At 37.0% G+C, this 24,748-nt stretch overlaps 1 protein-coding gene across 6 annotated transcripts in view; it reads left to right on the top strand.

The window, feature by feature from the left end:
- Positions 1-24,748, top strand: part of KIF18A (kinesin family member 18A) — a 32,541-nt gene that overhangs the window by 3,248 nt on the left and 4,545 nt on the right. For all 6 annotated transcript variants that reach the window (XM_039725182.1, XM_039725177.1, XM_039725178.1 and 3 more), the window contains 12 exons: positions 1,211-1,315; positions 2,273-2,383; positions 5,275-5,472; positions 6,743-6,916; positions 7,801-7,875; positions 8,126-8,235; positions 11,447-11,612; positions 12,143-12,307; positions 12,735-12,856; positions 13,039-13,277; positions 22,705-23,188; positions 23,729-23,812. In XM_039725182.1, coding sequence (XP_039581116.1) covers positions 1,211-1,315; positions 2,273-2,383; positions 5,275-5,472; positions 6,743-6,916; positions 7,801-7,875; positions 8,126-8,235; positions 11,447-11,612; positions 12,143-12,307; positions 12,735-12,856; positions 13,039-13,277; positions 22,705-23,188; positions 23,729-23,812 — 2,033 coding nt within the window. The remainder of the gene's footprint in view (positions 1-1,210; positions 1,316-2,272; positions 2,384-5,274; positions 5,473-6,742; positions 6,917-7,800; positions 7,876-8,125; positions 8,236-11,446; positions 11,613-12,142; positions 12,308-12,734; positions 12,857-13,038; positions 13,278-22,704; positions 23,189-23,728; positions 23,813-24,748) is intronic.

The following is a 24,748-nucleotide window of genomic DNA, read 5'->3' as shown; positions in this document are numbered from 1 at the left end:
CTTCTGGGGCTTGATAGAATGTGTCCTTACAGGAGTGGAACTGTGTTCTGCTCTGCAGACTTGGTGTTCCTGGGCATCTGTCACTGATTTCCAGAAGGCTGCCCAAAAACAACCACCACTGTAGTAATGATGTTTTAGGAAAAATCCTTTGCTAGGATTTTTCCCTCCTGGGAAGTTAAAGAGCCTCAGGAGAGAAATGTAAACCATAACTCTGTGCTGCTGTGGAATGCAACAGGTTCATCTTCCATTGGTCCCTGTGGATTGTTTTCAATTGATGACCAATCACAGCTAGCTGTGCCGAGGCCGTGAGCAGTCACAGGATTTTGTTATGCATTCTATTCCTGTTCTTTCAAGCCTTCTGATAAATCTTTTCTCTCTGTTCTTTTAGTACAGTTTTTAATGTAGTATTTTAATATAATGTATATCATAAGATAATAAACCAGTCTTCTGAAAACATAGAGTCTAGGCTTGTGTCTCCACACATGGGGCATCAATCACAACACACCACTTCTAATATAGTTACTGATTGTTCATGATTTGTGTCTTGCTGATCAACTACGTGCCTCTGAGCACCTGTTGATGTGTACAAGAAAATGTCATTTCAGGGTAGTATTTTGGGACTTCACAGTAACATCCCGCAATGCTGTGAAAAAGCACAACGAAATGATGTTCTGTTTTTTACAAGTGAATGTTTTGGCACCTCTGCTGTATGGTACTAGTAAAATGGTTATCTTTTTAGCTCCCTAAAAGTCTTCATGGACTCTAGTTGGTATTTGGGAAGGGTAGAAGGAGATGAGAAAATTTGCCTTGCCATATGCTTTCACAGACTAAGAAATAAGAGATTTAAAACTTCTAACAGAAGTAGTGAACTAAGAAATGTTGCTGAGGTATGGATTGTGATGTACAATGGAGAGAAATAACTGCTTTGCATTCATGTTTGTTGCAAAACTGGTTTTTGTAAAAACAATAGGTTTTTTTTCAGTAAAGATTGAAGATTATTTACTAAAAAGAATTTCTTCTAAATTCTAAAAAGAAATCATCTGAATTGAATATTTTAAGCTTGGTATAGGAAAAGTGTTTAAAAAATTATAGCATTAATTTCCTACTTTGTCTTAAAGGAGTATGAAAAAAGACTACTGATTTCTGCTGGTTTAATTCTGTCAGCTGTGGGAGGATGTTTTAACAAAATCGTGTCAATTCCCTTTCAAAGGTTTACAATGAACAGATTCGTGATCTGCTGGTCAACTCTGGACCTCTGGCTGTTCGTGAGGATGGCCAGCAAGGGGTGGTAGTTCAAGGTCTGACATTGCATCAGGTATGTAAATAGCTCTAGAAACTTAAAATGAGCTTGAGATATTTGAGAAACATTCCCATTGTTCTGTGGGAGAGTTGTATTGAATTTGGTAATTTCCTAGTGGGTTTTTTCCTGGCCATAAGCACAAGTAACTTGAAAATCTAATTAATTAGTTAAAAGCACGTTGTGGAAAAATCTGCTAGTCTCATTGAATGCAAATGTAGAAGCATTCAGTCCTTGTTATGAAAAGGGTGCAATTGGCTTGCTGCTTATCCAGCAAATTTTGGAAGATTTCTTTTTGGGCTAAAATATCTTGGCATTGCCTTCATTACCAGCTCTACACAGCTGTGAAATCTTAAGGTTGTTTTTGTTTGTAAATAACCATGTTTGAAGATTTCCATGGTAAATTACTTTTGCAGCACAGCAATTTGTTGTAAGGTCAGTGATAGAACTTAGTTTTCCAATGTGAATATCAATTCCTGTGGACCTATGTTCTTGCAGCTTTCTTGTATATGTTACATGCTGTGACAGGAAACAATATTCTAAGTTTAGCTAGCTCTGTGAACATCCTTCTTCCCAAACCTTGAGTCCTGTGAGGAAAAAACTTATCTTGTACTTATGCATTGAATAGTGATATACTAATTTAAGTCCAGACATTCTTAAAAGAGGCTGATTCTAACTATGGGCAATCTTTTAGATTTGTTTGAATTTTAAACTAAAAATATTTTCTGATTTAAGATGCTGCACTTAAGTGCTTGCTCCACATACCTTACTGCTTTTTAGCTGAGAATATTTGTTTGATGTGCCTTAGTTCCAAAACAGGAAATTTCTCTTACTTCTAGCTAGGTAAAATTTTAAGCTTTTTTTTTTTTTTTTTGAAAGTTAATGTTAAAGTAAATGTATTTTAGAATCAGTGTATTCATATAGTTGATGGCAAAGAAAGGAAACCTGTGTTTGTCATGTGCTCTACTCTTAAAGCCTAAATCAGCAGAGGAAATCCTTCAGATGTTGGATCATGGAAACAGAAATAGGACCCAGCATCCCACAGATCTGAACGCCTCCTCTTCCCGGTCCCATGCTGTCTTTCAGGTAAGGTGATAGAGCCCATAAACAGTGGTCATTACGGGCAGCTGCAGCTTTTGGTTCAAGATGGATACAGTGGAAGCTTTTACTTTTAAACTCTGTTGAACCTCAGTTTGGGGAAGAGGGGATTGAAGGTTTTCAGTTTACTCTTGTTGTTACTCCTCATTCCTTGGAAGGATGTAATGGTTCTTAGTGTTGATGTTGGAAAAAAGGAATTCAGTGAAAATATCTCTAATTCCAGTTTGAACTTATATACATAAAATATGTACTTATACCTTCTTAACTTCTATTCCTTTGAAGAAATAACTTAGGTTAAATGGTAATTTAAAGTTTTAATAGACTTCCATATTGTAATCTTATAAGCTGAAAGTTACTGGTGTTTTTTTTAATGCTTTCTGCTATCATGATGTTGTTTAGGATTTCTTTGGGAAAAATCATTTACAGAATGGAGTTAAGTCTGACTGTAAACTTAAGAATCTCAATAAGTACTTTCTTGTTTTACTTTCTTGGTTAATGTTAATTTTTACAATAAAGTGATTTCCTAATATCCTGCTATGGATCAAGTTTTCAAAAACTGAAATGATGATTCTTAGTTTTCAGAAATCAGTTTTGAATGAGTTGTACAAATATGCTAAAACTTAAGACTCCTCCAGAGTTTTTTGGCATTGGCTACACTGCCTTATTCTTCTGACTTCTTTTTAAATACAACCTGTGATATTTAAAAACAATTATATTTGTCAACAATGTTTTGGTTTTTTGGTTTTTTTTCTGTTTGCTGTTACATACTGCAAAGCAGTATCTTGAATGATTATTTGTTCCACACGCCAAAATATTGCAATACATTTGATTCTGGTCCTTGCATGGGAGCACTAAACTGTTGGGAAGTTTTTAACAGTATCTACAGACTTAGACAATGCTAAATAACTATAACAAAGTTTAAAAAACAGCTTCTAAGTATGGAACAGAGCAAAAGCCATTGCCATTCTAAAAGCTTCTGTTTTCCTATATACCTTAAACTTATGTTTGCAATTGCCCTTCCTGTTTTGAATTCCCCTGAGGCCTGCCCTTGTTGTGCATTGTACAGGGTTGCACAAAGAGTTCTTTTGAAGTGGTTTGGGTTGAGAGCTGCATTGTCATGGCTGTGTGCTGCCTTCAGAAAGGCTCCAGGTACAGCACTGCAGACTGAGCAGAGGGAACTGCTGCTCTCTGTTTACTTGCTGCTGGCATCTCTTATTTCCCTCACCTGCTCTTAGGACAAACCTCTGCATTTTATTATCTGGAAGGTTTTTTCTCAGTGCATTTCTACAAGTGGCAGGCAATTAAATAAAACACTTGAGTTTCTCAAGTATTTTCACAAATCTGTGACATTCTGCATAACGGAATTGTGTCTTTGTTTCCAGAGATGTAAGCGATGAGAAATCCCTGGTGCTGTTGTGACTGCTCTTTATTTTTAATGTTTCTATTATTTTAAGAGTTGCTTTTTTGTAGAGATAGGTTATTTTTGGCTTTTCTTGTTAACTTTATGAGATCAGGATATTGTGTCAATCTGACTCAGAAAGTGGCAAGCCTTGGCCCAGGACATTCTGAGCTGATTTTAGAGATGCAAGTTTTGCTTTACTGTACCACATGTCTTATGTTTGAAATATCTATCTGGGTCAGGCAATTACTGCATCTGAGAGGAAAATCTGAATTGCTACACTGTTCTATTGAGAGTGTTCTGCTTTGGGGCATTTCCTGTATCTTTTGAATTTTTACAAAAGCTTGAGTCATACAACACAGTTTGGCTGTCACTCTGCCTTTTCCCTCCTTCATTAATGATAGCTACTGTGTTGTTCTGGTAACATGTTCCCAGCCCGAGGTTCTTTTTTTTGTCTGTTATACTGGAAACAGTACAACTGAACTTAGTTGTATTGTTTGATAGAAACATATCTGTTTGAAATAGATTTACATTTTGTGGCAAGTCATAGGAATTTTATTTTATTCTTTCACAATACTTGTTAATCTGTTTTCTGTTACAAGGTGAAGACCTCATTTCTCATGCACAAAGCTTAAAGCTACAGAAGTAGTGAGATACTGTCTTTACTGGTCAGTCACCTTGTGTTCATGGCAGCCCTTTGCTAATTCACTATCCAGAAGAGCATTCATGAATATGTCACTAACCATTAGCCATGTTAACAAATGGCAGGGCACTCAACACAAAATAAGTATAAAGCCATCAAAGGATAACTTTGCTTCTTCTTTCTGACTGTATGTTTGTGCTTTGCCTGCTTCCTTATAAACCTGAAGAAAGAATACTTTCACCAGCAGAAGGAAGCAGAAGCGTTTAGTTCTTTGTACATCTTTGTATTGTGAAAATTTCAGGAAAGATGGGATGAATTGGAACAAGTGGCTTCAGGAGGCATCACATTTGAAATTATCCTGGAGTGTATTTTCACAGCAGTAAATGAGTATTGTTTCCTATTAATAGATACAATTAAATCTAAATCACTGAAAGGTCAGCCTTTTCCTGGTTTATCCCTATAGATCTCTTTAAGGTGTACTTCTAAACATGTATTTGAAAAAGGAACACTTCTTTCAATTTTAAGTTCAGGAGTGTGATGTGCATTTTTGGTGCAGAAGAAACAAGAGCTGTGAAATTCATTTCTCCTGTAAAAAAAAACTCACTTCTCTTTGCTGCTTTGTGAGCCTGGGCCAGTTGCTTGCTCAATCCTCTGCAAGGAGAGAGAATCAGAAGCAAGAGAAGGAGGTACCTTGTGGTTCACTTAAGTGAAGGCCAAGTGGCAGGACCAATACAAATGTCTTAAAACAATTGTTACACTATGAAATTGATTTACTGCTTAGATTGGTTAGTGGTTACTTTTTCATTGTTTTCTTTTTTTTTTGTTTTTTAATTGTAGATTTACCTACGGCAGCAAGATAAAACAGCTAGTATTAATCAAAATGTTCGTATTGCCAAAATGTCTCTGATTGACCTGGCAGGGTCTGAACGTGCCAAAGCAACCAGTGCCAGGGGGGCTCGCTTTGTGGAAGGAACAAATATTAACAGGTCCCTGCTTGCTCTTGGAAATGTCATTAATGCCCTGGCAGATCCTAAGGTATGTGCTGCTTTGCCATGCAGTCTTTGCCTCCTGGTGTTCTGAAAACATTTTAAAAAGTGCTCAGCTGACTGAATAATGTGGTTTACATTGTTGATGCTACTCACATCATCATTCTCATATAAGATTGTCTTAAGGGTTTCCACCATCTTATCTGTGATAGCTGAAAGACAGTCCCAGTGAGGGAAAATGCTCTAAAATCTTGTACAGCTGCCTAAGGATAGTGTCAAAAATGAATGGTGCCTGCTTTTCTTATCTAGCTTCTTCAAAATCAAGCATATACCGAGAAGCTCGCACGAGTACATGAATAACCTTACAATTAACCTTTAATCTCAGAGGGGAGCAGCTTTTATAGGATAAAACAGCATCTCTTCCAAGTTGTTCTTTTGGGATCTCACATACATCCATACACACACACATCCCTGCTCAAAGCAGTGAGTCAGTCTCCTGACCTGGCTCACCAGCTCCAGGCAAGGAATAGGTACAATTGTGTAGGAGAAAGGCAGAGGTTCAGGAGGTTTTATCAAAGTGAAGTCCATTGTCTGCCATAACACTCTTTTTGTCCTTCTGCTCAACTAGCTAATTCCTCCTTCAAATATGCCAGGAGAAAATCAGATTTAATTTCCCTTCCTGATGTTGTATGTCCCCATCACCATCTTGTTGGAGAGGAAGGTGGAGTTTAACATCTGTGCCACAGACATATGGAAGAATCACATTGATTTACTTGATATGGGATTGGGTTCCTACCCAATCATTATACCAAACTTGGTATAATGAGACGAAAATTCTGTAGCTTCACAAAGCTTCACAGAGTTTGTGTTGCCTGGAAAGGTGTGAAATCTCCATCCTTGGAGGTAATCAAAACCCTGCTGGGCATAGTCGTTGCCATCTTACTCTAGCTGACCCTGCTTTGAGCAGAGGGATTGAACTAGAGGGATTTTAGAGGTCCTTCCCAATCTGGATGATTTTGTAAACTGAATGTAATTTATTGTAGTTTACTTTTTCTGTTAGTTGCCCCATCACAGAAATAGGAGTTACATATCCAGACATCAGAAAGTAACTTAGTTATACGTGTGTTGGAAGGGTGTTGGACAGTTCCAAGAGACTTAAACTGTTTAAGATGTACAGGTACTTCAAAGAAAAATTACTTTTGTCAAAGAAAAGTTTAATGGCTGTTTGTCATGGTTTGTTGTTACTGTTGAAATTCTAAGCGGACTTTTGTTTAAAGTACAGTTACCTAAACCATGCAAATGTCTATCACTCTTGTTAGAGCAAGGTGCACATTCCTTATCGGAACAGCAAGCTTACTCGTTTATTGAAGGATTCTCTTGGAGGAAATTGCAGAACAATAATGATAGCTGCTATTAGCCCATCTTCCATGTTCTATGATGATACCTATAACACTCTGAAGTATGCAAACCGAGCAAAGGATATCAAGTCTTCTGTGAGTATATTGCCCTTACTGATCTCTTGTCAAAGTACAATAATCTAGTATTAAAAGAAAAATTACTTATTTTGGGCTATTATGTTTTGCTTCACTTCTGACTCAAAAATTTGTTCCATTACATCTTCTTTCTTTATTGTCAACTCTTCCTTATGTGACTGATAGGTGTAGTAGATACTAAGTAGATCCCCAATCTGGCCTAAAAGCAGCATAGCTTTGTTAATGAGATGATGCTGCCAGTTTGAAACAGTTTGTTTCGTGGGCATGAGATTTAAATAATCCTCAGCTGGTAGAATTCACATCCTTTTTTACTATTTTGCTATTGCTTTCTCAGAGAACTGTAAAGCATATTAAAGAAATTTCTGACCAGTTCTACCAGAGTCAGTCCAGATGTGTACAGGTAGAATTCAGCTGGAGTCAAGAAGCTCAGCGAGATTGTCCTGATAAATGAAAAGCTGGAATGTCGTTTTCTGCTCTCTGTTGTTTAGTTTTGTTTTTCATTACTGTTTTTATTGCAGCTCCTATTTCTCTTCATGTATTGCAGAGTTCACTGTAGTTTCCATTTGTTGTATACTTAAAGGTAGCTTTTATAATAGAATGCACACGACAGACATTTAAATAGTAAAACTAATCCAAATAAATGCAAAATGTGCTTGCATATGTAAATGTAATTATTCTTGGTTTGTTGAGGGAAATGTCACGAGTGTGCAACAGATGACAGCAAAAGCTGACAGTCATATTCTCATTGTGCAAGTCAGAATTTTATTAATGTCTTTCCTCACAGTATAGTGTATGTGTAACTGTGTAGTACATACACACAGTGTGCTGATTGTGCATGAAAACATGAAGGAGCTGCCTTTAAATTCTAACTAGTTTCTTTACAGTTGAAGAGCAACGTTGTTAGTTTGAGCAGTCACGTAAGCCACTATGCTGAAATTTGCAAGGAACAACAGAAAGAGGTATGTAAAAAAACCATTCAACCTCTTGACAACAGATAACTGTTAACTTTGAATATAAAAAAATAGTTAATGGGATTAAATCTGTAAGGTAATATGGGTCTAATGTATTTTGGAGTAAGAAATTTTTTTTCTTCTGAGAGGAATATCACCTGCTGCCATTTGTAAAGCTGTTCAATATCAGCCCAGAATGATAATTTTGGGAAATAAACAAAAAACGTATTTCAATTAAAGGGTGCTTCTTTTGGTTTAGATCCTAATGTTGAAGGAGAAACTGAGAGAATATGAAGAAAAGCAAGCAAGCATTCCTGAAATTCGTAATACAGCAGAACTTTCAAAGAACCAGCAAGTGGAAATAGAAAGGTAAATGAATCACATTTGCTTCCAAGCTGAAGTTTGTCTAACTTGTAACAGCATTTGTAAAACAAACCTACTCTTTCCAGTATTGGTTTTCTCATTTTAACATTGCTTTACTTAGATCTAGGTATGGCTTTGCCTAACATGTTGTTTCTTTTTAGAACAACTTGATGGTGGTTTTAAAACGAAAGTGGAGGACGTAGGAAATTACATGTGACAGGAAGGAGCATCTGAGTGCTGGCTTCCAGCAAAGCTCCTGAACAGGTTGTGTTTGTGGGTAGGCAGAATGTCGTTTGCATAAATGACAGCAGCTCTGCCACTCTTGGCAGGCACTAGCTCAAGTGGGATCTTTCCTGCAAGGCTTGAGAGAGACAAAACCTGGAAGTTTTTCTACAAAGGGTTCACTTTATGTTTGTTGATTCGTTATTTTCTATTGCTTTAATACTTCTTGGCCTCTTTCTCTCCTTGGTAGTGTTCCTGTCTATCTTTTCTCATATGATAGTTTCATGAGAGAACACTCTAACAAACCAAAATGTGAAGTATCAGTTTGTTGCAGAAGCCATTTTATTCCATGAAGAGGGTAGGTTTTGGGGAGAGAGACTTTCTGGATGTGTCTCTGCGTATCTCATCTCGTCTTTCTGACAATTACTCGCCTAAGTTGATTCAGCTAACTTTTTTTTTTTATTTGGCCCTTTGAATGTGCTTTTTTTTAACCTGGAAAACTTTAAGGTATAGTAAGAAACCATGCAAAGCAAGATATTCTCTAACTGCTTTATTTTAGTGGCATTCCAGACATTTCAATAAACGCTTTCATTCAGGTTATTTAAATTAAATTTTCAAAAGAAGTGTGGGCTTCTAAGTCATGTTGATAGTTCTGACAGTATTCCTGCATATTTTTGCACTGTATGTCTTGAAGATTGATTTTATTTCCTGTGATTTGCCCTTTATTTCATTTTTTGTGTGTGGGAAGAGTCAGTCAAGGGCAAGGTCTCTAAAATATCTTTCAAAAGGCTGGACATATTTTATGCCAAGGTTTGCTGGTCAGAGAATGTTTGTTATGGAAAATCCAAAGGACCACATGTAACCTATCCCAGTCCCTCTGGATGTCAGAAATGATGTATATGTCTCATTCTCTTCTTTCTCCTGAGTATCCTACCAGGTTCAGATTACTGATGTGGTGTGGGTGATGAGTGGATTTCTCCCATTCATTTACAGGTTTTGAAGATATTGTGCTGTTCCCTTTTAGTTTGGACAGGGAGGAGAGCCTTGTCCATGATCTTGTATTTCAGTCCAACCACCCATGGTTTTTGCATCACTGAAGAAGCATCACTTGCTTCTTCAAGCATTAAAATCATCCTCCTTCTGCTGAAACTTTGAGATGGGTTGTGTGCCACCCCTTCAAGTCTTGAGCCTGTTAGGGTAGACAGTGGGCACTGGCTCCAGAAATACAACCAGCAGGTCCTCGAGCTCTTGGACACCAGGTCGTGTAGGGGGTTCATACCCTGGGTGTGCCTACAGGGTAACTTTGTAGTTTTGACAGTGCAGACCAGAGGCTCAAGGTAACTCCATGGGAACAGAAATGTGCTAATTGAAAGGCTGAATCCACAAAGGCTTCTGTAGCTGATGCTGTATTTGGAACACTGGTGAATATAAAAGGTTGCTTTACCAGCAATGGCTCCTCATAAGGAGGGTACAAAGAATCAGAATCTCCACCTTCACCTGAATTATGCCCAGCTTTTTACTGTGATGGAAACTGGGAGAATTCACTTTGATTCCTTGATGCTGTTTCCCAAGCAGCTGGGAGGAACCATGTTTCTGTGGATGCTAAGGAGGACAAAAATCTTCCAAGCAGTGCAATCAGTAGTATAGTTGTATAGATAGGAACAGTGTGGGGTAAGAGCTCTGTTACTCTGCTGCTGACTGTTGCATTATTATAGAATCTTTAGGGTTGGAAAAGACCTCCAAGAGCATAGACTCCAACCATTAACCTATTAGTGTTCCTTAAAGAAATAACTCTTATGAATTCTGTGAGTGTTTTAGTACGCTTTTTTACCTAGATACAATAGCATCCTCTAGACAGTGAAAAGCTCTTGTATTACTAAATCTGCAGAGAAGAATTATTTTCTTAATTCTGTTTCTTTTTAAAAGGCGAGTGATAAAACACTCAGAATAGAATAAAAGACTCAGTTATTTAGATTGTGAAATAGAATTGCTACTTTTGAAACACTGGCAAGAAGTCAATTACATGATAAGAATGTCTCTTCAACTTGTTTTGGAGTTGATCCTGGGGTTTTTTAGCATTTTTACAGTTTTTAATTGTGTGGGCTTTTTTGATACTAAAAACTGTATAACCTCAAATTTTGCATGTCTTTAGAACACTTGAATGTTAAACTTTTATTTTTATGTCAAGTTCTAACAATGTAGGATGTAATTAAATACTTTGTGTATGAGGTTGGCTTTTATTGAGATATACAGTGTCTTTTTGGCCATTCTGTACTGTACGTTTTCAGTATTCGGGAGTGGAGTGAAGAAGTACCAACAGTGAAAGTTATATTGCAGTATGGCAATGCTTCCAGGTCTTGTCCTTGTTAATTCTGACTTGTGTTGCAGACTAGGGGTACCCAGATAACTGGTTACTCAATACCTCCTCGAGTACCACCTACCACAGTTTGGTTTTCCCCCCATTAGCCTAGTATGTGTTAAAACATGGTGAATGTTCTGATTTTTGTCCTCCATGAGTGATGGAAATTGTACAGCTCCTTCAGGGAAAGTGAGCATCCAAAGACCTTTGTGCTTCTCCTTTTTTTTTGAGGATAGCTAGCAGAGTTTTGAGCACCTTGTGTGTCTATGGCAACAGTAGTCTGATGTGCTTAATAAATAGATATAAGAAGTGGAGAACGTAGGTATTTAGTATCTTCTGGAATTCGAGAAAGTCATCTGAAGCTTCTGCACATAAACCTTTTAAATCCCAGTGTTGTCTTCATAATTATAACAAGGTTTATTTTTAGTGACTCCTTCAAAATTTCCATGCCATTTTCAGTTCAAATACATAAAATTCTTGCTGATGTACTGACATTTTATTTAGTACCTATGTATATTAGGCTTTACTCATTTCCTTTTCATTTCTTTATTTTATTTATTTGGATTTGAAAATTCCCCTACCAAAGAGATGGTTATAAAAAGTCTTCAGTAAATAATTATTATCCTTTGGTTTTAGGTACAAGGAAATACTTAAAAATATTTTTGCAAAACGTGTGGAAATCAGAAAAGAGTACCTCAAAGTGGAAAAGAAACTGAAAGAAAATACACTAAAGAAATATTATCAGAATCAATGTCATGAACAAATTCAACTGATATGCTGCTCTGAAGAAAAAGTAGTAAAGGTGAGTTTTATGTAATGTAGTGCCAGGGTATCATCTCTTCATTTTGGTGTAATTGTGTTAATTTTTCTTACGTAATTGTGTAATGAATTAATACATAAATATTTCATTAAAATGGGACACACAGATTATCACTCCTCTGTGGCTATTGATGTAGTGATCTAATTTTTGAGATCAAGGGCAGAGTATGGCTGTCCTCTAAATAGAAAAGGATACCCTCTGCCTTGTTAGGACACTACCTTGCTTATATCCAACTTGCTGTTGCTGGGTTTGTGCCTTCTGGTTGTCATATTTCAGAAACAGTACAAACATCAGTAGAGTTAGATGTTTGAAGATTGAGTAAAAATGAAAATCCTCTATGCTTTATCCTTTAGCACGCTTTTTGTAGCACATACTTGAGTTACTAGGAATTATTTGGTTATGTTATATAAAAGTAAGGAAAAAATCTTAATATATGAAGAGAATTTGGTGAACATAATTTGAAAGTTTCCACCTCAAATGCTGATTATTTGGGGGGGGGATTCTTTTTTCAGGCCACTTGCAAACGGGATCTAAGGCTGTCAGAACTTAACTGCCACTATGTACGCATGCAAAAGAAAAGAGAAGAGCAGAGCAAACTTTTTGAGGAAAACACCAAGTGGCTGCACCGTGTTGAAAATGAAATGCGCCTCCTGGGTCCAGATGGGTGCATCCCAAAAGTAAAACACCTTTCACTTGGTCATGGCTGGGGATGGGGGAGAAGTGGAAAAAGGGAAAAACCTCTGAGTTAGGAACAGCTTAATAATTGAAATAAAGTGAAATATATGGAGGGAGTATACAGAAAGAGGCAAAGATGTTTGGACATGCAGAGATAAGCATCCATGTGTGTCTGCTTGCATCATCCATCTGCTGATTGCAGCACACGTACTATTGGTCAAAGGAATCTACAAAATTATATTTATGCATGTAAATAAAAATAAAATAATTCATACTTTTCTACTGTAAAACTTGATTATAATAATATAGCTCCCCTATATCTTTACTTTTCAATATAGGCTGATCTAATAATATTATTAGTTGAAGTTTTAGTTTCTTCCTACTGGTTTGATGTACAGCTGTTTTATTTTTATTCCTAATTTCCTAAAGGAACTTTGTCAAGATCTGCAATATTACCATTTAAACCTGGAAGCTGAGGCACTTAAAGCCCAGATTGGACACATGCTGACCCTGGTGTCCCTTCAAGATCGGTATAATAAGCAAACAGAAAAGTAAGTATGGTTTCATGGCAGGTGGGATAAGACTTACATTCTGACACTTGTAACTTGAGAAGACCTATTTAGAGAATTTATTTTTAATTGAAACAGAAGCAAGGTTCTTCTCAAACTTCTTGTTTTCTGGGTTAAGATTGTGTTTTCTTAAGGGAACTTGTCTGCCTCTTGCTGTTTTACAGAGTACTAAATACTGCACTTCCAGTGCTTCACAAGCAACACCTGATGTTAAAAGAAGCTGGGTTGACAAATGACTTAAGTGAGACTGAATATGTAGAGGTTGAGCAGCTGATTCAAAGACAAAAATCAGTAGCTTGGGCTGACCAGATTGAAGAAAAGAATCAAAATCAAAACCGTGAAGTAGAAATGTCAGCTATCTTTACATTCTCACAGCTTGTGAGCAGACCGAATACCCCATGCAGTAAGTATATCATTAATTTTTTCTCTCTTGGAAATAGTTTTAAATATCTCCTGCAACAGTCAGATATCATCCATAAACACAGATGTGCACTTCTGCAGACACTGAAGCCAAATGTGAAATTGATTCTCAGACCCACTTTCTATAAAGTGCTATTCCTAATTGGATATGGGAAAGAAATTTACTTTTTCAATGGCTAGACACACACTGCAACAGATTAATTCATCCTCCTCTTGTTATAATGTAGCCCATGTATCAATGTTCATAGATCCTGAGTGCTATTAAAAATTGCATTTGAATCTTTCATGTGACATTGATGGGAAGGGAATCGTAGTGTTGGTTGGTTATAATTCTGTTAAAGTGACTTGAAACATTAAGCAGGTATAGTTTTGTGTAGTTTCTAATAGCCTCGAGGGAGATGAGATTTACTATTAATTACAGGTTCACTTGGAATCAATTTACTACAATATTTCAGGAGTTTGTTTCCAAGAATCAAAGGATTCGCCGTATCTACATGGAACTGACTTTTGCTATATCCTGATGGTTCAATTTTTTTCCCCATAATTCTGTGTAGCTGGCTTTCCTTCTTAGCTGTGAAGGGAGTTGCCCTGGAGCATAGTCTGGGTAAAAACGGATTGAGGAATCCTCATAGACAGTGCTGTTCTGATGGATTTGCCAGATTTCATCCTGATAGTGCAACTGCTGTGGGGCCCTGCTTGTGTTTTGTGCTGTGGACAGGGAGCACTCAACACCCTGAGGCTTTCTCATTACTGTCAATGATCCATAACTGACAGACATCCGTAGGTAACAAGGGAAAAAGACATAAATACTGCTTCAAAAATACTTCAACTTCTCCAAAGCTGGTAGTTCCAAGAAGACCATTGACCCCTGGTGAAGTGTGAAATGTGTTCCCTCCTTTTGACAGCTTTTTTCTTCTCTACAGCTTGAGAATTGTTGTATCAAAACCACATATTGCCCCTCTTCTAAAGAGTACCTGTGATTTTTGGCATGTGTTTGTGTTGCTGTTGATGGTACCAAATAGTTGATACACAGTGTTTCACTCACTGTCTGCAGCATAAAGTTCAGACTGTGCTGGCAGTGGGCTGGAGTTGTTTGGCTTGGTTTGTGTGTTTTGGTTAGTTTGAGGGGTTTTTTCATGAGTAGCATTGGTTTGATTTTAGTTTGGGATGGTTTTTCTTTTTAATGTGTGTTTGCTTTTGTTTCTGCAGAGAGGAGGAAAAGAAAGTCAGCAGATTTGCATGCTTACACTTCTTAATCTGCCCATGTCAGTCAGGGATTCATTCAGCAAGGCTGAAAGCTGGTATTTGTTTTAAGTCGTAGGCACGTGGTTTTAGATACTGTGGTTTTTGGGTAGAGGTACTCTCTTTTTCTGACAGAATAGATAGGGATACTAATCCAGAAGCTCTGTAATATCCTTTGTAACAAAATATTGATTTTAATGATTCTGTCTTATCATATGTAGGTTATCGTAGTTGTGAAATTTAGTTTCTGATGCTAGTAAGTTTTGTTGGAGTTCTTGATTAATCTACTTTTCTACCTTTCTTGAAGTGTTGTGTTGGAAGAGGCCTCATTGGTTCTTAGTGAAAATGATACTGAAACAAGTATTATTTAAATTGCACATGAACTATTAAAACCTAAGCATTTCATTTTATTAAAACCATTAGACATTATTTAGGGGGTTTTCTTATTGGAAAACCTTATGTGTAGGTTTTCCAATTATTCTGTTATCCTGAAGTTCTTGAAATTTAAGTTCAAGTAGGTAAATGATTTTCAGTTTTCAGCTAAGACTCTTTTCAGTTGTAAATGGTGGCTTTGGATAAAGATTAGCACAAAAATCTTTTGTGGTATTTTTATGATTTTTATTTGCTTTGTGCTCTTTGGAAGAGAAAATAGGAGGCGTTACTGTCGCTCCTCTTCTCCTCTCATTAGATGTAGGATACAACATGGCAGGAACAACTGTGCTCCAAATTTTGCAACCTTGATGTCAGAACCCAGGACGTCCCTCTGGATGCTCTGGATGGCTCACGATCCTGGCAGGGGCTCAGAGACCCTGGCAGGAAGCCAAAGACACTCGGGAATTCCATCCTAACCTATGGAGCAAATGACCAATGTTATATGAAGAATTACAAGTCACACAAGTTTAGATAGCATAACAGTAGTTGTCACAGGGTGAAGGGTGAAATTTTGAAGAATTTTACTATGGGGGTCTAGGGGGACAAGGTGGAGGAATTTGGGCGTTGTCCTGTCCTTCTTCCTAGCCTCCATCTTCTTGGTGATGGTGGCATTTTGGGATTGGTTTAAAGTAGACATTCACAGTCTAACACAGGTGACAGGTATTGGAACATAACTGTAAATATCAAATATGTAGTTTGTAGTACAAAAGACAACACCAGCCCCGCGGGCAGGCAGTGTGCCTCGGACCGACCTGCAGAACAGACTTTGGCAGGCCAGACAGAGAATGTTTTAGATAAGAAATAATAAACAACCTTGAGAATAACAGCCAAAGACTTCTGATCTCTTCTTGGACAGCTGGGTTGAGGAATGAGGAAAAGAGACTTTTTAACACTCCTCGGGATCATCTCAACAAGAGGGACCCCGAGACCTTTAGGGAAATGTTACCTAATACAAGTGGGGAGGAAAAAAGTAATCCACTTACTAGTGCTTGAATTATTTTTTTCTGCTCAGCACAAACACAACTAAATAGCTCCTCTTCAATTGTTTGTTTGATGGCAATGGAATTATTCCTTTCTATGAAATAAAAGTCTGGAGCATTTAGATTGAGGAAGAGAGTGTACTAGGTTTGCTAGTAACAAATCTCAGGTATTGCTTTGAACCTGTGTTGGCACATTTGAAAGACAATTTTTGAGGTAATATCCCTCTGCAAAGATGAGATAGCACTCATGTATAAAACACAAAGCATTATGAGAAAAATGTTCATTTCTCTTTAGTGTAGGCTTACAAAATAAATACTTGTATGTCTTTTGTTGAACTCAGAACTATCTAGGGATGTGTGCAGTATGCATCCCTTATGCAATTGGGAAGTTTCAATCATGAACAAACTACAGGTCCCTCTTTAGTTACTGTGTGTTGAAGGTGGGAGGGATGCAGGAAACCATCTGTATTTAAAGACACTGCTGAATTCTGTGTGTTGCAGAACATGAGGCAGTAATCATTGCAGAAACTTTTTTAATGCCACCTGCAGTTCTTTGAGAGAACCGTGACAATGTTCAAATGCAAATTAATTGTTATTGGGTGTTTTCACATAAAAATTAAGGTCTTTTACGTCAAATAAAATGGTTGTAATGAGAAAAGTTGAGTCTCCAAAGGGTCAAAGCAGCTACGTAATTTCTGCAGAATAGGTAAAACTATGAAAGCAGGACCTTAAGGTCTTGTGTGTTTCTTTGGAATTGACTACATTTGTTTAACTGGTCCTGAAGAACAAAGTGAAACTAGTAATTGATGTGGGAAAAAAATCTGAAAATTGCAAAGAGAAGGATGGCAAAGGTGACAGGGTAGGGGGATTTATTCTGGTTTTGTTGAAAGTCTTCTACAGAAATAAGTTCTTGGGATATAATTCCAAATATTTTTACTTTATTATATTAATTGATTTTGACATGGTCTTGTTGTAAGGTCCTTCTTCCAATCAGGAGTTTCAAAATAGCAAAGAATTTCAGCTGATTTGCAGTTAATGCGTAAGTCTTTTGTTTGTAATGAAGATTGCTTCCTTGGAAAGGGTCTCTCATATATTAAATAGTATTAAAGTCATAGTATGGGAGGAAAACATAAAGATGTTTTCTGGCCATTCATTCAATGTCAGTTTCTATGGTCAAATTATCAAGGTGGTCAATTCTTGTGAATCAGCTCTTGATTTCTAGTGACAGCTAATTAAAGTTCATGTGCTTTGCCAGAGCACATGGAGGGCTTCACCACAGGAGCTGACCTCCTTCTATCTTCTTTTTCCTTTAGCCTTTGAAATCTTTAAACACCTTTTGTAAAATTCTGGCCTTAATTAGAAGTTAAATTTGTTGCTTTTTACAGAAAATGCTGGCTTTCCAAGATCTTCTCCTTTTTTTGACACATACATTAAAAATTTAGATGAAGCTTGCGTATGCTTAATGTAATCATAAACGTGCAATGTCATGAACAATTTAACTGCTTGTCTCAAACAAAGCACAAGCTGTGGAAGCAAGTTCATTTAAGAATCTATTTGGGCACCCATTCTTAAGTGTTCATTAATGGGGAGCCATAGAGTATTCAGAGTTCAGACTGATGGGTGGAGAGCTCTGACTGGTACTTGCAAGTATTTCTTTGAATGGGGAAGTTCTTGGCATTGTTTCAAGCATCCCATTTCCAGAAGCCTTACTGTACATTACCACTGAGAGGATGGAATTGATTTATAGGGAAGAAAAAAAAAAGAAAGGAATCCGTTGCCTCCGCTTGTCACAAACATTCTGATCTGAAAAGTCAATTTTTTATTCTGTATGGCAGGAAACATTGAGCTATAGTTACACGTCTTTTATAGTAAAAGATGTGATTAAAAGTAGAAAAAGCATGTGCCTTGAATAGGAAAGATTTGTCTTATTGAGTAGCTCTTCCATACTGTCTTGGGTGACTTCTAAGTGTTTTTTCTCATGCTGTGTAAAGCAGTACACCTGATCACTGGGACTTGCAAGAATGCAGCCTGGATTTGAGCCTTTTTCAGTTCACAGCTGTTGTTTGTGAACCTGTTGTGAAACTTGCCACCACAGTGATGATGCCTTTGGGTCACAGGAATATTAAATCATTGAAATGCATTGACTAGACCTCATTTGCAGTTTGGAATTCCATGAGTCAGTTGTTAAAGGAATGAAAACGTATGATTAGAATTGTAATTTGATCAATCAGTGGTAGCCCAGAAATGTTTATTGAAATGAATACATTAATACTTAATTTCACTTCAGCAGAGCAACCTGCTAGACTTAATTTAGCACAGTTTCCAGAAATAATCCCTTTATGCATGTATTAGCATGAGTTCCAGAAGTAGACAAGTCTTGGGCATTATTTTGTCCCCAATGTCAATTAGAATTAACTCAATTCATCAGAGTTGTTTTGCTATGAGCTCTGCTCACTTTTCCTGTGACTCATGTTTCACACATAGTGCATTCTGCTTCTGGTATTAGTGCACAGGGCTGTAAATATCTGCTATTGCTCTGTCTCTTGTCAGATAAATCAGTACTTCTGAGTAGTCTTTTGGGACAAATGATACAGCAGACTTAGGACCAAAACCACCTCATGTCACTGGTTGGGGTGGTTGATCAGGGGGTGATGGCTTTTATGTTTAGTTTCTGAGTGAATCTCTTAAATAGTATCTTAAAGAATTTTGACAATTGTCCTTTACAAACATCAGCTTGAAATTGAGCATCAGCAAATAGGTGATCTCTTCTCTAAAATATATTTGGAATAATGTTTATTTTTAAAGAGATGCATTTCAGCTGTGAAAGTACTAGTTAAGGAAATAAAACTTCCAAATTTTTCTTTTAAGCTACTTCATCAAGTTAACTGTGGCTGTTCTGTAAAGCATATAAGTGATTCATTTCTGTACATGAAATTAAAAAAATAACTGAATTATGATGATGACAATATTGATGCAAAAGATTGAAGTAGCTGTAAAACATTAAGCAAATACAGACTATAAACATAATATCCCTACTTTATTATGGAGCACATTTGAATTTTTTTTTTTAATAGTTGCAGCATGTTGTTTATCTTTCAATAGGAAAATAATGGCAATACTTACTGATTACCATTAGCCATCCATTCAGGAACTAGTTGGATTTGTTCTTTAAGGAAATTGCATGGTTCTCCACTGTATCATCTTCAGTACCATGTATTTAGAAATGTATGGAAGTAGTAGAGTTTCTGTAGCAACTTCTGTTGTCTGAGTCCCTTTTACATAAACTTCTCAATATTAAAAGCACTTGCAAGAAAGTTAGCAATTAGCTTCAGTATCTTGCTTCCTTAGTAAGGTGGAAATAGCAACACTGGCAATTCTTTATTTTGTGGGTCCTAATGTTTTTTCTTGCTCCATGTTTACTTACCTGAGGTCATAACTGTTTGGAGCTATATACAGTAGAACAGGAAGCTGAAGTGGAATTAGGATTTTGGGGTTGTTTTTGTCACATTGTGTTTGGTTTGTTATTTAGAAGCCAAGTATTGCTGGTTTGTTTACCTGTTTACTGTGTTAGGAGCAACCTAATATTCTCACAAAAAGCTATGGGAAGGGGCACTTACTTAAGTATCTTGTATTATTTCCAACGCTTTAATGACAAGAAAAGCTTGCTGTGTTTTAACTTAGTTTTACAGTGAGTTTTATTCCAGAAATAAATGCATTTTAAAAATAGGTCTTTGTTTTTATTAACAGCTTATATTTGCCTTATATAGAATTCCTGCAACTGTTGTTATTGGTTTACTTGTATTACCGTACAAAATGCTCTCCAGTATGATGGAATTCATCAAATTATTTATGTTGGCAGTACTTTTGTGTTCTTTACGTATTTAGTTAATGATTCAAATGCTGGTATTTACAGTTAATTTTAAAATGCTTCCAATATTGAGGCCTGTAGAAGCTTCTAAAACTTGGCACTCCCACCAAAATGTTTCTCCATCAGACTTCCTTCTAGTAACTTTAGGACATTAGCAAAACCTCAGTGTCTTACAGTAAGCAAACTTTGTGAAACTGAAACCTCCCTGTCCTAATGTAACAATGGACTAATAGAATTGTAACCATTATTTTTCCTGAAACAGACATTCAGATGCATATAAATAGGAATAAAAACTAATAAATTAATATTTTAAATGTGTCCTGAGTCATTTAATGGACAGTTATTTCAAACACTAGATTATATAAACCTTATTCTTGTATTTAAGAATATAAGATATCAAAAGTCTTTGAAAAAAGGTTTGCATTCAATTTTTGGTCATGATGACTAGAATTTTTTTAAAATATTTAAAAATTACACTGAGGTATATATTGTACTTATTAAAACAAAATTAAAGAGCAAGTGCATAATGAAGCATAGCATTGTTGATAGTGATAGAGAGTAGATGTTTTAAATTGTTCATAAATAAGTTCCTTGTTGATTACTAAATCCAACCAGGTCTTGGAGGATGTCTTTATGACAGTAGGTCTTTTTTATTTTGGGTGAAGGTAAAGATTATTTGGGGAGCACTCATGCCCTGTTTTACTGCTGTTTCCATTCCACTGCTCATGGGGAATATCCTGAATGAGCTTAATGTTTAGATTACAATCAGCATCTCAGCAACTGCTGGTGAAAGCTGGCTGTGGATTAGATGTGGTACAAGATAATATATTTTGTATTTTAACAAAGAAAAGGTCCTTTACATACATCAAGTGAGCTGTGCACACACAGACTAATGCACAATTCAGTTACTTCATGCTAGGTAGTCCTCTCAGGCCCAAGTTTTCCATGTATGTGTTTCTTCAAAGCTCCAAGCAATGTAATGGAATTGGAATTGTCCACACTGCTTTTCCCATTAGCAGTTTAAACTTTGTTCCTTCTGCCACTGAGCCCCTGAGTGAGGAATTAATGTTTGCTTTGTTTTTTCAATGGTTTCATTATTGAATTGTGGCAACATAGAATAGACTTGTGGCCTGTATCTAATTTCCTTGTTACTTGTACACACTTTGGTACTACCTGTTGTATCCTCCTGGAACAGATCTAGGTCTCGCTGTGGTCATTAAATCCTTGGCTGTCCCTTACAGCTCTGTTTTCTATCTCCTAACTGGGCACCATCCCATCTAGCTGGGTATCCCATCAAGTGGCATGTCAAGTACCAAGGTGTGTACCAAAAACAGTGCTGGGATTGACCCTCCTTGGCTTTCCTTCATGAGGACCTTACTTGGGTCTTTTCCCAAGATATCAGATTTCTGAGGGTACTTGGGGAATCAGCTTTTTTAAAGCCTCTTGGCAAATTTGGATGCAACTGGGCAATGAGGTCAACATTAAATGGGGCCTGGAAATGGTAAGCAGAGAAAAAGCTACAGCTATTTATGTCTTGCTTTCTGTAAGAAATCAAGATTGTGGAGGTGAAATAATACAATGCATACATGTTCTTAATCAATCTTTGTCGTGTTCAAAGAATGTTTTTGGAACAGTTAAAATGCCCTAAAAGTGTTAACACATGAGAGAGAACTATAGAAGCATTCAGGCTGAGGAGTTCAGACTAGCTTTCTTACTTTGAGGCAAAAATAGAATGAAATTTAGAAGAAATAAATATTTATCAACACTGTTTTAGGAATACCGTAGCTAATTCCCGAGTAACTTGCATCAATTTAAAAAGCAGGAGTTCTTTTTGCAGTTGTGCTGCTCATAGGCATGAAGTGGGCAATGCAGAAAGAAAAAGTACGAATCTGTGGCTGCCAGCTGAAGGGGATCCAATCCATAGGCATTTTAAGGATACTAGGCTTCATTTCTTATATTTGCACTGGAAGTTAAATATAGAAGCACTTGGGGTTTTGACAGCCCTCTCCTGCTCTTGATTTGTTTAAAAAAGATTCTGTAGCTTTTTGGTATTATAACTGTGTAAGTCACCATTTGAACAGTGAGCTGTGTCTTAAAATGATCCTCCTTCACTGAGAGCTTGAGTAAGAGAAAGGACTTTTCTCTCTTACTTTGGTCATTGCCTTTACTAAATCCAGCCAGGTCTTGCTTGAAAATAAAAATGTTATGACACTTCAAGAAAAATAGTTTCAATCAGGATGAATGAGAATGGCCAATTGCATTGTATTGTTTGCTTTATTTTTGGGGGTGGGGGAAGTTGTTAGTCAAGAGCTTTGCTCCCCACAGTTGATGTAGTAGGGTGACAGGATCCTAGTAACTTTAACTTCTTTGTTTGCCCCTTTGCAAAACACTGCTTTCTCATTTGCAGTGTCAGAAAATTTTCTCCTTCTGGGTGGTTCTGTGTCATTCCTTTTTCAGCAGTCTCTCATTATTCTGCATGGTACTTGCTGGGGAAAAAACGGCTGTGATCAGGAGTCAGCTCTAGGTTTCTGTGATTGTACCACCTTAAAGTATGAGTTTTGTCATGGTGGTACAATAGTCTTTTTTCTTACTCTTCCATTCCCTCTTGTCACATGTCAGATCTTAGTTGTGATTATTTCTATAACCTCTGGGGTAAACTATGCCAACCTATGCGCATTTATAGTACTTTGAGTGTCACAGCAAATGCCATCTTAGACAATGCTGCAATAGAAATAATTTCACTTACATGATCAAGTTGATATGCATATGAAATAAGGAGTATTTTAATAATTTCTGCTCATGTCTCACTAGGGAAGAGGAGGGAAAAAGCCAGTTGTGAGCAGTACGTGCAGTTGGATGTGCTAACCATCATTACTTATGTTTGCCAGGCACCCCTTTGGGTACACCATCACAAGAAATGAATAACAATCCCCAGCAGGTGTTAGAACACACAGAACCACCGCAGAAGAGAACGAGGAGGAAGCTGATGGACTCTCCCCCACTAGCCCCAAGTCCACCTGCCTCCAGCCACTGCAGCCTACAGCACCTGGAGGATTCTCTGGCCAAGGAGGTGTACCCTCTAGCTGATACTCCAGACTCCTGCAGAAAGCCAGCGCACAGCTTGTGTGCTCAGCCCGTGGTGAAGGAGGCTTTGCACCTGGCAGGCCTGCGGGTACTCAGTGCCTGCAGGGCAGACGTGCCAGGCAGGAAGGGCAGCATCATGGACACCACGTGTGACGTGATCCCAGAGAGCCACGAAGCTCTCATGAACTCCACTGTCATTCTCTATGAAGGTGCAGAGGAAACAGCTGAAATGTCTGCTTACTCATCTGTGAAGGAGTCACAGCCATGCACCAGCAGCATTGTGCAAAGGTATTTTCCTTTTATGTGGGTGAGAAACATTACCAAGTCATTTAATCCTGTCTGTCTTTACAGCTAGGTTTTTCCATTTCTATCCATTTTATACAATAAACCCAACATTTTGAAAATCAAACCCTCAATTTTGATCAACATCAAATTCAATTCTGCCATTATTTGAAAACAGTAGTATGTTAGTGACAAGAAATGAAGTTGAAAGTTTATCTTGTTTTAGAAGATATGTACCAAAAAGAAAATAGAGCCTTTTTTAAATTGATTGTGATGCCTCAGGCAAGTTACTTTCTCTAAGTTCTCTGTCTTTAAAATGGGTACTGTACTTCTCCACAATGTGAAATGCCATGCTTAAAGCTGCCGTGCATGTCAGAAGTCTGCAAAGCTGCCTCAAATAACATTAATGAAATTAATTTCCAGTTTTGGTTTTCAACTTAACATATATTTGTTTACAGTTAAGAACAAATTTACTTGACTTCTTCCAATAATATGTTTTACAAAAATACAATTCTTTTATTTCAAACTTGATCTTTCTTCCTTAAGAAACAAAAATTCTGCTCCCGTACTTGAGAAGCCTTCATATATGGCAATGACTTCCGCTGCTCAGAGAAAAAGAAAGATACTTAGGTAAGATTAAACTAACCCTTCTATACAAAATAAATTTCCATTTCTTGTGTTCTTACTTCAGTTCTGTTCTAATATGTCAAATCTGAAAACATCCTATAGAATTCATTTGGACCTGCATATGACATGTTCTGATTCAAATATGCTTGAATTCAATTTAATTTTTTGTTGTTTTTCTGGGTAACTTCAGTAGATTTTTTTTCTTTAGTCTTGGTTTAAGGACTTCTGTTTTGGTAATTACAAACTAATATCATGTCTTGTGTAGCTGCTGTCTACTCAAAATTGAAAGATAGCACATAATTCTGAAAAGAGAAATTTTGTCATCAGTTAAAAAAATCTTAAGTTTTTTGAGAATGTTCTGCCTTTGCTGGAGCACATTAGAAACTACCAAAACAGAAAGCAAGGAAAAAAATGTACAGGACAATAGTTAGGTGATCAACTTTGATTTTCTGATAATTCATTTTCAGTCTCATATATTGTGACTTAATTTTTGCCATCTGCTTTAGGAAGAACTTTTATATCATCACTTCTGGTTTATGATCCTAAAAGAGGTTTATTAGCAGGAGCAGCAGAAGAGCTGAACCTGAATAGACATTAAGTTGAATTGTAATTTTCTTGTGTATGTATTTCTTTGGTTGGTTTGGGGTTTGTTTTTTTTACTGTATTTAAACCTGATTAGCTATGAAACAGCTGGTCTTTCATTTATTTTTTCCTATTTCCAAAAGCAGAAATTGATACAACCATTTTAAAAATCATGTTACAAATGACCTGTTGCTAGACATGAGTGGAGCTACCACCACACAGGTCTTATGCAGAATATCTGAAGACTGTTGGGACAAGGCTATAGACAGATCACAGGACATGGAAGAAATTTAAGTGCCTTTTTGTTTATTAGCATCTTTAAAATAGAGAATTATCCTCGAAGATCAGAGTCATCCA

Source organism: Passer montanus, unplaced genomic scaffold, assembly GCF_014805655.1.
Source record: "Passer montanus isolate IOZ18808 unplaced genomic scaffold, ASM1480565v1 scaffold54, whole genome shotgun sequence".
NCBI classification, from domain to species: Eukaryota; Metazoa; Chordata; class Aves; order Passeriformes; family Passeridae; genus Passer; species Passer montanus.
This window is presented reverse-complemented; position numbering and strand designations above follow the sequence as displayed.